The sequence below is a fragment of the Hipposideros armiger genome, unplaced genomic scaffold (assembly GCF_001890085.2).
Source record: "Hipposideros armiger isolate ML-2016 unplaced genomic scaffold, ASM189008v1 scaffold_122, whole genome shotgun sequence".
In the NCBI taxonomy this organism is placed as follows: Eukaryota; Metazoa; Chordata; class Mammalia; order Chiroptera; family Hipposideridae; genus Hipposideros; species Hipposideros armiger.
The window spans coordinates 2,362,925-2,378,535 of NW_017731472.1; the positions used below are offsets into that span (position 1 = coordinate 2,362,925).

Consider the following 15,611-nt stretch of genomic DNA (forward strand, 5'->3'; position numbering starts at 1 on the left):
CACTTATCACCCACTGTGGCCATAACTCGCAGCTGGGGGTGTGACAGCAAAACAAGCACAAATGTTTTTCCTTTATCACAATTTTATAGATAGAAAATTCATTCTTACCGTATATCTCAGCAACTTCAGCATACGTTTGTTGTCTTTCCTTATTAAGAGCTTTCACCTTTCGCTTAAAGGAAGCACTTTATGGCTTCTCTTTGGCATATCCAAATTGCCAGTATTACTACTCGTGCGCTTTGCGGCCATCATTAAGGAAAATAAGGGCTACTTGAATACAAACACTGTGATACCTCAACAGTCAATCTGATAACCTAGATGGCTGCGGACTAACAGGCGGGGCGGGATTAGAGCGTGGCAATGTGATTCACGCCCTGGAAGGGGCGGAGCGGACTTGGGCGATTCCATCAGGATACTCAGAATGGTGTGCATTTTAATACTTATGAATTGTTTATTTCTGGAATTTTCCATTTAATATCTTTAAACTGCAATTGACGGTGGATAACTGAAAATACAGAAAGCAAATTCATGAATAAGGGGGTGCTACTGCATCCATATTCTAGTAGTTAAGGTTTGGGTATTATCATCTGTGTATTAAATTTTTGATATCTTTAGTCTACCTATCGTAACAACTAAATTTTTGTCATTCGGGGGGGGGGAAACCAAAAAGAAAGAACTTGTGAGGACTAGGCAGTTGTTAGCAATGATAGAAAACTAAACTTTTCTTTATTTTGGATCTTAGCAAGCTCAAAAACAAAATCAGAATACTTTTATGGTATCAACTTAAAAAAGCTCTTTAAGGCCCTAACATGTTTTGATTATCTGACTGAACTATATCCAATATTAATTTGGTGGCTATATTTAACAAATATGAAGCCCTTACTGTGTACCACGCAGTTTTCGGTGTGAGGGATACACCGGTGAGCAGGCTGCTTTCACAGAGCCATGTGCTGGTGGGAGAGACAGACAATAAACAAACAGATGGATATGTCAATTTGTGATAAGCATTACAAAGAAAAGAAAGCAGGGTAAAGAATAGCTAGTGATGGAGCAGGGGGCGCTTTCTTTCCGTTTCTCCAGGAGTCTCCAGCTCACTTGTACCTCAGCACTTTTGTAAGTGAAGTTTCCCCTGTCTGGGTCCCCTTTCTCTTCCTTTCTGGTTTCCCTTTTGCTTGGTTACCTGTCACTCTTCTTCAGAGCTCATCCTCAAATCACTTCCTTAAGGAAGCCTGCTCTGCCTCTTCAGAAGAGAGCAAGTTCAGGCTCCCACTCAGTCATGGCACCTAAGGTTCTTCATTGTACAGAGCACACTGATGATGGACTGTGTATAAACTTGTTCAATGCCTTTGTCCCCTCCAGACTGTCAGTTCATGAAAGCAGAACCTGTGTCTTCCTCACTGCTGAACCTCTAGAACCTTGTACTTGGCAGAGTACATCTGCATAATTTTCAGTATACCAGAATATTCAATTAAACAGAGGAGTCCCCATTCCCAAGTCTGTTTACAAAACGCTCTGCTTAATCTTGTAGGCCATTTAAGTAATTTTAGCAATGGTTTCTGTAGCAAGATTAATCTACATACATTTGGTTCATTTGATTATAAATATCAATATACTAGCTTATGATGTCACTACCATTTCACTTTACCAACCTTCCTTGCTCTTGGAAACCTCTGCTAACTGAACTACAGTTTCAAATGAATAATCTTTTATTTGTAAAAGATTGAGTCATAAATAAGCAGAATCAACCCATGCTTTTATTTTCATTGCATATAAAAATTTCATATGAAGGTATCGATGTACAGTACTATCCCCATGGGCTGGAAGAGGCTAAGAAACCACTAAAAGAATCATCATTTGAATTGCTCACACACAATTTACCACTCTGAAAACATTATCTAAAGAAATAAAATTAACTAAAATCAGTTAAGGATGTGTTTTTGTCATTATAGTGTCCCCTTTATACTGTTTAAAACAAAAGTAATCAAATTCCTTTGGGCCAGGGCTGCTAAAATCTACAGTTTGTGTCAAAAAAATGAAACAAAATCATAGGCGGCTCATTATTTTCCTAGAAAAAGAATCTCTCCTTTCATTGTCTTGCTTTCTGAGGGCTGGGCAACAGTGGAAGGAGGTTTCCACATCATCCACTGGAAATTTCTCATGGCTTTCAGGGGCTGGCCAGTGTGAAATTTTAAAATTCTATAGCAATTTAAGTTTTGCAGAAACAAATTCTAGAGAATGGTGAATCCTTTATGCTATGTGAATTGGCATTGTATGAAACTTTGCGTTTACATATGGACTTACACATACAAGAAAAATTTTGGTTGATCTTAGCTGAAGGAAAATTCCAGGGTTAGAAAAAAAATGACCATTTTCATAGTATATATTCTCTTAACACGACAGGAAGCTGATTAATAAGTGACTAACCAACATGTGTGACCTACGGCTCTAGTTTCAAATCAAGTTCATTTACCTCTGTGTTCTAGAAGCCAAAAAGGCTTTTTATAATCACTGGACAAGGTTGTATTTTCCCAGTAGTGTTGGCAAGTAGAAAACAAATGTAACTAACACAACTAGCTCTTGATCAACAGCTAGGGAAAACAATCATTATATATGCAATGCTGCTTTACAGCAAGAAGTACTTAAGAGCTTGTATCTCAAAAGGGTTTCAGCATCTTCCAGAGGTTGTGTGTGGTTTTGTGAAATCCAGCCACTGCCAGAAAATGAACTGATTCAAAGTTCCGATATACAATGCCCAGCCCTAGCCCCATTACCTTACTTTCAAATGCAGCAAAACAGAAGAAAATATTGGTTAAAGTTAAGGCACAGCCCTGGGACCAAAGACCTGCAGCTATGTTTTCTAAATTTATATATCTTTATGTATTTTATAGTTTTCTTGAATCTTCCATAAACAAGCTCTAAGGTGACAAGACTATATTACAGGAGAAAAGAAAATGTACAAGGAGTATGTATACACACCATTCATTCTCTCACCAAGAGTTTCCAAATATATCAACACCATCCCATCATGGGATGATGTTTTAATAAGAACTGATAATTTACAATTAACATTACAGTATGTACATTACAATAAATACATGGTTGTAAACAGACAAACAAGACTGTATTACAGGTAAGGTCATTTGGTGAGAAAAAAAAATGCATGGCACACAAAAAAATAAATAATGCATTTAAAAATTATCATAAAGCTTTCTGTGAAATCCATTTCATTCAAGTTTTTTTTCCTTATCTGCAATTTGTTCTATCTACATTATTTTCTTGTGGATTTTAAGTGATGTCAAAGAAAATAAAGTTAAAACAGCATTATTATGTTTCATAACTTGCAAGCTGAAATGTACTGGTTTTATGCAAACTTGGACATTTTTTTCCCCATACAGTACCCAGATATTGCGTTTTCTTATGGCATTATAGGAAATGTAAAGCCACTTGTAAAAGGGTGTTCGCTTTAAAGCGCTGTGTGATTCTGAAGCACACTTGGGCGAGAGGAGAGAAGGGGGAAAGAAGGCAGAGGGTAAGCAGATTGTACAGTGCGTTCGTCCCTGTCTCATGGATATTATGCATTTTCTACAATTTGATTGTCCATTAGTGGGTATCTTCACAAAATGTGACCAAGAAAAACCAACAAATTGAAAAAAAAAAAAAGCCTCTCTTTTTTTAGTGCAGTTATAAACCCTTTCAGGTCTGGATTTGCTTGTGACATATTGCTGCTTAAAATTATTTTTTTCCATTATTAAGATTCTAGGCACTCTGTGGGGGAAATACCAAGTATCAGGGAGAGGTGGGATTCGGATATTTTGGAAAAAAGAATAAACCCTAGATTGCCTTTTTCTTCGAGACCTCTATCAGGGATAAATAAAATGAAAACAGAAACAAGTTCCCAAGTGTTTTTGTGAAGTCACTTGGCCAAACATAGGACTTTCTTTGGAAGATGACTTACTAACTTTTATAAATCTGGTAATTAATTGGTACCTATTCTGCTCTGTGTAAAAGATCAGAGCTATATAATTTTTCTATCAGAGTTTCTAAGCATCAGATTTCAGGGGGTTAAAACAGGAATTATCTTCAGCATGGGTCATTTCCTTGGCTGACGTCTAGTTACTAGTCCTCAGAAAGCTCCCTGCGACATCCTAGATATAAATGTTTTTCAGGGTTGCACTTTTTCTTAACTGTTTTATTTTCCATTTGGTCAGATCCCCCGTTTAGTCTCTATGTCAATTCTTGGGATATCAATGTGAAAAATGATTATTTGGGTTCCAAATTCTTCACAGAGAAGGTAAACACTTTATCAAGAACTGAAATGGGAAGAAAGTCCAAACTAAATAAATGCTCCAAGATGCCAACTGAAGGTAAATACTGGGAATTAATCTCCAAAACTGTAATATAGTTCTTGGTGCTAAATTCAGCAAAGAGCGATCTCTAATTTTGTATTTCAGCAGAATCTTTTTACTCATCCCAGTATTCTCGGATGGCATTATATTACCAAACCTCTGGGGCCTGTGGCATCACCAACTTCTTTACCCATTTAAAGAAGTTGTCCTCTACAAGACATGCTTATGAACCAATAATTGACAAAGCAATTCCTACATGTCACATGGTTGTCTGTTAAGGAAGGGTAGTTGCTACTCTTAAAATCACTTCTCAAGAATATTCTTCATATAGTTCTTAATCCCATGGTGAAATCATAGAAACAAATAAACACCAGTTGTACTGGTGTCGTTGAATATATTCTGCTAATATTGCTAAAACTGCCTACCTACCTGTTACATTTTTCTCTGTAAATCAAGAGTAAAAGCTAGTCATTATACATTACCTCGCAGTAGAAATGAATGCTAACTCTAGCCTGACTACCTGTTTCTTTTCATCAATCAAAATGGTGATGATATATTTGATAAGACCCTATCTAGTGAATGTGGACTGCGGTTCAAACACACGCTAAATGATGAAGCAGCCAGCACAAAGGGAAACAGTCTTTCTTACTATATCTGACTGTGGAAACAATAAAAATGAGCATGACATGTGTGGGTTATTACAAAGACATGCACTTATGAAATGGAGAGTCTATTGACATAGCAAAAAGTTATCAGAAGACATTAAGTATGAAAATATCTAAAAAAGACTGATCATTTTAGCTACTGGGTATTTATATATCTCTCACTTGCTTCAGAAAACACCAACTGATGGTTGAGTGTCCATGAGGCTTAAGACACAATAGACAGAACACACATCAAAGTATTACTGAACAAATATTCACTTTGCACACTGTGAAGAAAAATGTCAGTGGAGAGCAACTCTGCTTATCTGAAAACAATGACACAAAAAGCAAAGTAAACGAAGACCTACAAAAAAGAGCTTCCTGCAACATAAAATTAGGTTTTGTTTAAAAATATGGAAGTCATTGGTATATAAAACAATGAATCACTACAAATCAGTTAATTGCTATGAACGATAAGGTGCAAGTAAAATTCGTAAATTAGGTTTATCCAGTGTAGCACAGATTTGTACTGAAAACTTGCAAGTTACTCCTTAGAAAAAAACCAGTGGCAGATGAAGTTCTGAATATAGTTTTTTTTTGTTTTTGTTTTTTTTAAATATAATACCTCAGTACATTTAATAATAAAAGTAAGCTCTACAAAAAATCTGTTTTACATATCATACAAAATGGAGAGGTCAGTGCGGCTCACTGAACCACACTGTTCAGTCATGTATCAGGAAGACTTGAAATTAGAAAATTATGCGATTTCCGTAGCTCGTCTTCCTCCTGGTAACAGACTCGCGCTGTTTCGTGCTCCTGACCCGTGTGTTGCTTCATCCATTAGTACATGCTGTCTGTGTAGTGCTTTCTTTCTGCTGTACGTATTGCAAACAAATAAAATGAAACAGAACCCCGAATCATATCCACTTTGGGACTGTCTGATGAGCCACACTTTCTTGAAAACATTTTGGGGTTGATTTTCTCTGCGTGGTCAGCTTTACCAAGCTGAAATCGTGTTAAAATGCTGCTGCTCATGAAGACATCCCCCTTTGCTCCGATCTCATGGAGGTGAAAAAACAATATTCCTGAGCGCCAGACTGAGTAGTCAAGGTCAGTTTTGTTCAACAAACGTCCTGGCAGATGACAGTGAGGTGTGACCATGGTTGTGGCATGTGACATGCACTTTGGAAACAATTTTTCTACTTAAAAAACAACAACAACAACAACAAAATAAACTAAAAACAAAAAAGGCATGAGAGTCTTTTGCACTGTTACGTGTCAGGGGAATGATCATCTATTACGCCAGCTTCGGGCTGGCTTTCCTCCTCTTCCCCTACCGTCTCCTCTTCTACCTGCTCGTCCAGGGGAATTTCAGTCGACTCTGAGTCTTGGGTACAGAGAGTCTTGGAGTCGCTGCAGCTAGTGTCTTCTTCCACTTGACTTCCACTGTCCTTCTCAGTGTCTGACTCGCCGTCTTCCTCTAACGTCAGTTCAAACTGGAACTTCTCGGTTTGACCCGGCCGGCCCTCCTCCTGGTCATCAGGTGCTGGGGACGGGCTCTGAGGAATTGTGCTCTGGTACCACTCGCGATTGTCCTCCAAAGTGTCCAAAATGTCTTGGGCGTCAGGGTGTACAAGGTCCGCCCATGTCTCCCACAGAGGATGAACAATATAGTCTATGAAGCCCACCTGGTTAAAAAGAAATCCAATTTGAGTACAGGGCTTGGGACTAAGAACTAATGGAAAAGGTTAACTGGATCCCACAAATCTAGCTCATATCTATCTATCTATCTATCTATCTATCTATCTATCTATCTATCTATCTATCTATCTGATTTACATAAAAGAAATATAACATTGAACAGAAGATGACTAGCCTTAGTTTTGTAAAACTGTTAACTATGTTAGGCAACAGACAATATAAAAGTATTGTTACCAGCTGGTGAAAATTAGCTTCTAGAGCTCTCAGCTCAAGAGCATGTTGGCAACATAAAAACTCTACAGTTGATGTGGTAGGGCTTGGCTTGAGGCCTGGACTTTACTTCAGAATAGCCAATTTATAGGTGAATTCAGATAACTGAAATAATTCCATGTACTCCATATAAATTCATACAACTTCATTTATGAATTCAGATAACAAATATGTCTATACCTATGAATATACTATGTAAATATACCCATAGTGAATGAATATAACCCCGTAAGAATGTATAAATGACTATACACATATAAATCATAAGAATGGGTTTTCTGGCTTATAAACACAAATGTGAAATTGAGCTTGCAAAACTAAAGTACTAATTAAAAAAAAACCACACACTAAAATGCTGTGTGATGGGCATACAAAGTAATCAAACGTTCAAGCTGCAGTTCTGTTCTCTCTGAAAGCACTATGCTTAATGCATCACCTGTGATTTTTCCACAGATGCATTGTGCTTGTCACACATGGGGCTTATCTCCATGCCGCGCTCCCTCTCTCGGTCTCCTTGGCGGAAGAACTCCTCCATTATGCGGTCTGTCCACTGACGGTACAGCTGCAGAGGCTTGGTTGGATTGCTCAGGTCTGCACAATGCACCATATTCTGCAGGACCTACAAGAGACAAATCCCTTCTTTTTTCAGCACCTTTTTTTTTTTTACTAGAAATTCACATCGAATGACTGTGACACTTAAAAATACATGTAGTGTAAGACTCTTTCCAAACAGCTCAATGATGATGTGTCTCTGTGTGGTTCGCACTTGTATTAATAGTCCCAAACTGTGCCACCTCTGCCGCATTTAAATATCAAGAGAAACTGTTTATATGCATGGTTGATTTAACTCAGAGCTGCTGAAGAGGCTGGTTTTGTGGGGTGTTAGAGTTTTTTTGAAACATATATGCAAATGAAAAGACTAGTAATATTTTATCTTAAGTTTCGAGATTAAGAATTTGAATAAAACTCCTGCTTATAATTACTAAAATTATAAGGTAGAAGTGAGACATAAATCTTATCAAAGTTAGACACACAGACACATGTGAAAATTCAAGTCATGTTTTACCTGAATCCGATCAGAATAATTATCAAGAAGAAGAACTCCAGAACTTGTCACTTTCTTAGTTTCAACCATAGTTTTCAAATCAGCCAGTAGATTCATGTGTTTCGACATGTCTGTTGCAAGTACCTTAAAGACAAAGAATATTTTATTAAATAAAAAAGTCCAGAGGAAAAAAAAGTCAAAATTTGCAAATGAAAATAATATGCAGGATGTGAGAAAAAATGGAAAACCACTATGTCATCTAATAGCTGTGTATGGAAATTCTTTACTACTTCTCGGGACAGTCTTCTTCTCATTGCTGTCAAGTTTTCTGGAAACCCAGATATATGCGTGCAATATATAGAAAAGAAACATTAGGATTGACAACCACTTCCATGGTTAAAAAATGGCATTGTATTTCCATGGATAGGACATCATCACATATTTTTTCCATTCCTTGGACTAGAAAGTGGTTACTTTGAATAGGCTATGATGAATGCATTCAAGATTGCTCATAGAATACGTCAGAAACACAATATTTTGGGTAATTTTCTGCTTATCCAAGGCAGATAATTCTTGTCTTTGTATATACAAAGCTTAACAGAATAACTATTTGAGAGCCAGAGGTTTTCCTGTGTCTCATAATCACTGTGAATAACATTCCTAAAGCAAATATTTAAATCATGGATGCCTCTAAATGGCAGTCTATTGATGCAGATTTCGCCCCCTACATTTTGAATGGAAAAAATCCACTCCGGCTAAGGCCAGCACCCTTTGCTCTTGTTAGTCATCTTTCTCTGCCCGTCACCAGGTTGGAGGAGTTCAGAAAATAAAATTAGAATGATGAGGCTAAGCTGTCATTATTCTTAGCTTCAAACTGCTAGAAGTAGAAAGCCTATTACAGAATATCATTACAGCAGCAGGAGCAACATCGCAAACATAAAAGGCAACATTAGGCTCTGAAATATACAGTTCCTTTCACCTGATACTCATCTTATTCTTATTTTTTTTAAAACAATTTGCATCAGTTCTCATTTTTGCTTTTATCAGCTACTTACAATGTCAATGACCATTTTCCTTAATGATTGTCTTTGCTTTTTGGTCAAATTCTGGAAAATGTCACAGTTTTCTTCCTGAAGCAATTTAAAGCCCACAGCCAAATGATGGTTCTCCAAGACAGAAGAATCGTTGTACATCAAGGCAAGTTCAGAGTCTTGAAAGAAAGACAAAAGATGAACAAAGCCATTTATTCCAAGTCAATCTAATTCTTCGTATTCTAAGATACTTTGGGTGTAGGGTGCAATTTCCCCTAAACATCTCTGCTGGCCATACCATTACATGATAGCACCTCACAGAGAATGCACTTGTTATTGCAACATTGGAAAGAGCCCTGGGATCTTGGGAGTACATTCTAACCCTACTGACATGTGGCGAGGGGTTTCACCCTGAGGGCCTCAGCTTTCTCTTTTCTCCCCTCCAGATCTACATGGCTTCATAGCTTAGCAGAAAATGACATTCTTCTTAACATTTACACCATGTCCAGAGCATAGGGCCTTGTGTTCCTAATAACTGTGCACCACCTACCCAGCATTTTATATAATGTAAGGATCATATGAGTTAGGATTATTTGTGCTCAGAGAGCGCATAAAAACAGGAACACACGAACAAAACTAGATTTGTTCGGGCTGCTCTTACTTATTTCCATCCGCAGTACAGCTTTGAAAGTTGAAGCTTCATTCATTTTTCCATTTCCTTTTCCAAGTATTGTGCAGTCACTATACACATGTAGGTTGCCCTTCCCACATGTACACTCCTGGCTGCACACAGACATGGATGTCAGGCTGCCTACGTAACTCCACATGGAACAATCTGCGGCTCTCTCACAACTGCCCTGGACCTGTGCATTTTAGGCAGCAGGAGACCCTGCCTCCTTAGTAGTTCCTGTAAATAGCAGATCCAGATCTATACGGTAGTGATTAAAAAAAAAATTGACTGATGCTTTAATCTGTTTTCACTTAAGTCACTGTAAAGACTAAAAGTGCATGTGTTTGATTTTTTTACTAATGCACAGAAAATATATTTGGAAATGTATATTCTTTTCTAAGAAAGAAATATCCAATACAACTCAATTACTATTTTAAAGGTGCTAAGAAGGAGAAGAGAGGTTCAAGATACATATATTTCCACTATATATAATTTTTATCAGTACTATAGAAATAGAAATTTACACATCTAACTTTTTGCCCCCAAACTACAGGAACAGAGATGTCTATAGTACCAGGCAGTGGTTTTTTATGGTGTTATTATCTTTGTTTTATTTTTTGATAAAGCAATGGTGTTCATTTTTAAAAAGCCAGTATCTAGTCAAGTTGACTTTTAAATAATCTATAAGAGTCTCTAACTATGAACATTTATTTATCTATAGATGGTTAAACATATAGAAATAAAAAATTTAAGCTATAAAGGATCTCACACACAATATTATTATTTGTACAGCAGGTTCATATTAAATAACATATACTAAAAAAAGGCATAATGTTTTCTGATTAGAGATAATGACTAATTGATCTATTAGGGTTTCTCTAAGGGCGCAAATATGCGTGTAGGTAAGGAGCATTGATAGAAGAACTGCCTCAGGCTTACAAAATTCTGGATTAGTTTATATGCCCCCTGAAGAATGATGGAAGAAATTAAGGCAATTGAACCTGCAGAAGAAAAGATGAGAAGCTGTCACTTGAAGGAAGAGGCTGATCTGGGCAGGAACATTGTAACAGAGTCTGATTCTATTCAACCCAAGGATGGCCGTTTAGGCAAAGGACTGTCTAGGAGCCCTAGCCAAGCCTGCCTCCGAAAGCACGTAGCTTCTGACATTTAAGAAGAGTGAAGACTGGCCAGGAAGGCCATGGAATGATTCTTGTTGGACCGGTGGGCCTCTACTGCCTCTGCAAACTCAGGCTAGTCCAAAAAGGTGGTGGCGACTGCTGGTATTTAAATTGAATGAATGCTGGCATTTAAGCAACGCTGAGGGTAGACATTTAACTTTCTTCTCTTCTTTAGGACTGTAGATGTGTGGTTGCATCTAAAGGGGAGGTAAGATCCTGCAGTTCCTGAGTTGATTTCCCACAAAGGTGGCAACCCTGCATGTCTATGAAGATTCCTTGAAGGTTCAGAGATAATCCGAAAGTTGCCTTCATACTTTGTTATATAGTAAAGTAGCTCGGAGTAGGAGAGAGGCTAGTTTATATAACAGTTTTGTTGAAACCCCCTCATTTCCCAAGGCACAGGATGAGTCACCTCTTCCATGAAGCCTGTCTTGATTACCACAGGCAGAATTGCTCACTTTCTCCTCTAAACTCCAATATACTTTGTACCATTCATTTGCATTTATTATATGTCACCTTATTTGTCATTTTATCTGTACAAGTCTTAAGAGTCCCTCCCAAAGACCTCCCAACCCAGTTAGTGACTTAAGACCTTACATGAAATTAAATGTTATTAATTTAATGTACTTGGTTATCTGGTCTCTCCTGGGCACTTCTGAACAAAACAGTTTTCCTTGAAACGGTGAAAGCACGTGGTGGTTTTAACTTAATATCCAGTTTCCAAGGACGGCCCGGCTCACTCCCTCAATTCACTCACTCACCGTGCCCTTAACTTGCATTATTTTTCTCCGCCGAACTTAGTGCTATCTGATATCACATATTCACGTGTTATAGTCTGTCTTTTGTAACAGTATTCCTAGTGCCGGGGACAAGGTTTGCCACAGAGTACACTCTCGATATTTTTTGTTTTTGTTGAATAAAATAATGATCTCTGCAGTTATTTCTATATAATCACATTCGACAAAAATGAATTTATCCTTATTTTGAAAGTGTTAGATTTATACAGAAAAATAACATTATATATATATATATATATATATATATATATATATATATAATTAGCTATGGAAAGCTTATTTTAAAATGAGACTAGAAAAATTAAAAAAAAGTGTGTGTAGCTAGACCTGGGTCCACCTTAATGCAATGAAATGCCCTGCTCTTGGAATCAAAAGATATGCTTTGAACACATGACTCATGTGAGTAAATCCTTATCCCCCAAACTTAGGCATCATTGCTATAAAGAAAACTTACTCATTGTCCAAGTAAAATTTAATGGTACATAGTTTCTGTACTTCTGACATTGCTTTACTGTTTCAGAAAATAATGCTCTGAAGTTTAATACGTTTTTTATGAGAAATACCCACCAGCATGTCATATTCAAAACTTGATGATGCTATTTACATTTTATGGATTTAGTTACACGTATTGTCATGAAAAAATACTTCCATAACTTCCCACCTGGAATTTCAATCTTAAATCCTATTCAGATTCCCCCCACATATCCCTAAATCATTTATAAAAGCTTAACGAACTCTGTCAGGTAGAAATGATCTGTTTTCAAAACCTATGGCATGTTTACAATGAGTGTACATATCATTAGTATCAAATCATTTGGCACTTAAAACTAACACAAATGGAACAATTAATGGAAACTTGTCACAGCTAAGAAGCAGAGGTGTATAGACTCAGAATCAAGTGAGGTCCAGTCCCTCCCTACTGAGGCAAACCATGCGACCTCATGGTGCCTCTGAAGCATCCTTAAAATAGACAGATGACCTCCCAAGTATGGGTTTATACATTTGATGATTAGAGCCTTTAGGACTCTTTATTACAGGAAACGTAAATCCAACCTTTGGCTTCAGATAAGCTGGCAGCACCAGCTCCAAGAGCAAGAGCTATGAGTGAGCTAGTCTGAGCTTCTGATGCTCAATCCATGAAATAAAGAGAACATAAACTTAGTGTCTATAAAAAAAGAGTGTACTACAAACCAAAAAAAAAATTTTTGATAGATTATTTCACAATGCTATTATAAGTTTACAAGTCATTCAAGGGAATCCTTTATAACATGCTATGAAGTTAAAACTTATTTGGCTACTAAGCTTCCTCTATGCCCTGAAATAAAATGCTTGCTGGCACGATCCCTAGTCAAAAGCTAACTAAGGCAGCCATTCTCATAATGCCCTGGGGTTCTGATCCACCCTGGGACACTTTCATGTGCCAGATGACGACGATGATTCACTCTCTCAGGACTAACACAGCCTCGTCACACCTCACCCTCGAAAACACATCCATCAGCCATCCGAAGCTGCCGGGAACTGTTAACCTCCCAGGGCTGCTGAGGTCCCTCCCAATGCTGAACAACAAAATACTTCCAGAAGCGGGATTATTTAGCCTTCCACCTCAGGCAGGTCATCAGGAAAATGACCTTCAACACACACCCTTGTTGCATAAATACACACTGCCATTGTATTTATAACCCCCTACATGTGTCTATTATCTATCTCAGTGGGTCTCAAACTTTGGAGCATGGATGCATCTGTGGATTCAGGCTGTGCTAGCTTCAATCTCAGGCTCTGTGGGCACGCTGACCTCACAGGAGTTCCCAGGGCCAGCCTAAGCCCCTTTGCTCTGAGCGCCCAGGAGAGAAAATAACAGAGTTGGTTCTCATTTTTTTTTCTTCAAAAATTTATCAGAGGACTCAGAGACAGTACTCTGACGACAGTTAATTTTTTCTCTAACCTGTTCTTAATTCTAATGTTGTAATAAGGGGACACACTATATTATATATAATAGGAAGCAATTCAGACACCAGGGTGAATTGTTGGTGTCAGTAATTTGAAGAAAAAACACATGCCTTTCTTAAAGGTAAAAATGAAAACAAATTTTTTTATGAATTTGTTAAAAACGTATAAAATGACCAACATATCAAGGCATGTATAACCATGAAAATAATAAATCGGGCCAGGCTGACGAAAGGTACCAGTGTACACTGTACTGTATGATCTCCCTGCTCTTCTCAGGAAGGTCACAGTCAATCCTAACAGATGATACAATGTACACTCATGCAGCTGCAACCTGATGTGTATTACTATTTATGGGTTCATGTTCAGTGATGCTTTAATGATTCCTGAAAGCACCCCATTATAGGTGTTTATAAGGTAGTTGGAATATGAAATGTTATCCTGTCTATCTTCGATATAGTATAAATTCATAAGCCAAACTTCTAAAATGTACTTGTCTAACTATACATTTTAGGAAATCCATGACTGACCCAATCCTCCAACATATGAGTGAGCGACTCAAGTGCGTTTTGTTATAGGGTAGTCCAGAGGCTATTAAAAGATATCAAAATAGATCTAAATCTTCTAAAGATCTGAGTTAAATCTCTCAAAGCCAGGCTATATTTAAATTCTCCCTTTAAATCTGGCTGCAGCAAAGTATAGACATGAATGTTGAATTCATAGAGGCTACTCACTAGATCCAGATTGCTATAGGGCATGAGAAGCTATTATCTACAAACCCCTGGCAAAAAGGGTCATATTCTAAACAGATAAGGAAAAAAAATTAACAACTTTTCATTTTTTGGTATATAAAAGTAAATTTATAACATTAATCTACTATAGTGGCAGATAATTAAATAATAAGACACTTAAATTATTTACCAATTAACTTCAAGTACCAAAGGGAGAGCATTTCTGTAAAGCTTGACCCTCCTTGTAAAGACACAGCTCAGGCACTACCTGAATCTTCTCTACAGAGGTGGTCTGTGAAGCTGTGTGTCAGCGATGCCTCACACTGTCTCTACCGCTCCTTATATTGCAAATTCAGTGATGACTTCTTATTTCGTGAAATGTCACCCACCAGTGAGAAAAAAAAATAATGCTTAAAAAATGTTAAGTTAAAAGAGAAGTTCCTGTTGCCCTGCCCTCATTAGGAAATTGAAACAGAAAAGAACAGGGATGGCCAGGGGAATGGAGGGGGCAGTAGTCAGAGCCTCTGAAGAGAATTAAATGACAACCTACATAAAGTGAGGGAGGTTTAACATTAATTCTGATAACCTTTTCTTTCTTTTTTTTAAATTTAAAACTTAGGTGCAATATAACTACTTAAATCTTTCCGCAAATTTTCACTTTGATTACTGTTGTCTACTAACAATTATATGTATTTTCTTCTACAGAAGTACTCGAAAGTATGTTTTTCAAACATCCTATGCCTCATGGGATATAATATTAATTTTCAGAACTAAGTTACATTAACACACACTGTCAGTAAAATGCATATTTACAAATTTCAAAAGAATGCTATAGCTCTGGAAACACCCCCGATAAAAAATATCTTCTGCAAACATATCTTCTGCAGAAATAAATGAACTCCGCTTACTTGTATTGATCAGAAACTGATTTGACACACCAGGATGGTCTACATCGTGTATTGCACTGGCAAAAATGGCCGCAAGGATCTCCAAATCTGTAAACACAGCCTGGAAAAATCAGAAAATATAGAGAACATCACAACTCCATAACACGAATTCAAAGTATAAACAAATGGGAAATTTGTTTCTAGAATTTGATGAAAACAAAATGAAGCTTCAAAATATACTATCAATGTGTGAAGTAAAGAGTCTTTTAGGTAATGGGTTACTCATAAACTTTGAAGTATAACCTTGGAAGAAAATATTTCACCTAATTTTATCATAACTCACGATCAAACCTTTTCCATTGGTTAT

The 15,611-nt window shown here is 37.2% G+C and overlaps 1 protein-coding gene across 4 annotated transcripts in view; it reads right to left on the bottom strand.

Moving 5' to 3' along the window:
- Positions 1 to 1,732: 1,732 nt before the first annotated feature.
- Positions 1,733 to 15,611, bottom strand: part of LOC109385702 (cAMP-specific 3',5'-cyclic phosphodiesterase 4D) — a 175,313-nt gene continuing 161,434 nt past the window's right edge. For all 4 annotated transcript variants that reach the window (XM_019648210.1, XM_019648209.1, XM_019648212.1 and 1 more), the window contains 5 exons: positions 15,266 to 15,365; positions 9,062 to 9,216; positions 8,028 to 8,150; positions 7,398 to 7,580; positions 1,733 to 6,678 (listed from right to left, as the gene is read on the bottom strand). In XM_019648210.1, coding sequence (XP_019503755.1) covers positions 6,262 to 6,678; positions 7,398 to 7,580; positions 8,028 to 8,150; positions 9,062 to 9,216; positions 15,266 to 15,365 — 978 coding nt within the window. In that variant the 3' untranslated portion in view covers positions 1,733 to 6,261. The remainder of the gene's footprint in view (positions 6,679 to 7,397; positions 7,581 to 8,027; positions 8,151 to 9,061; positions 9,217 to 15,265; positions 15,366 to 15,611) is intronic.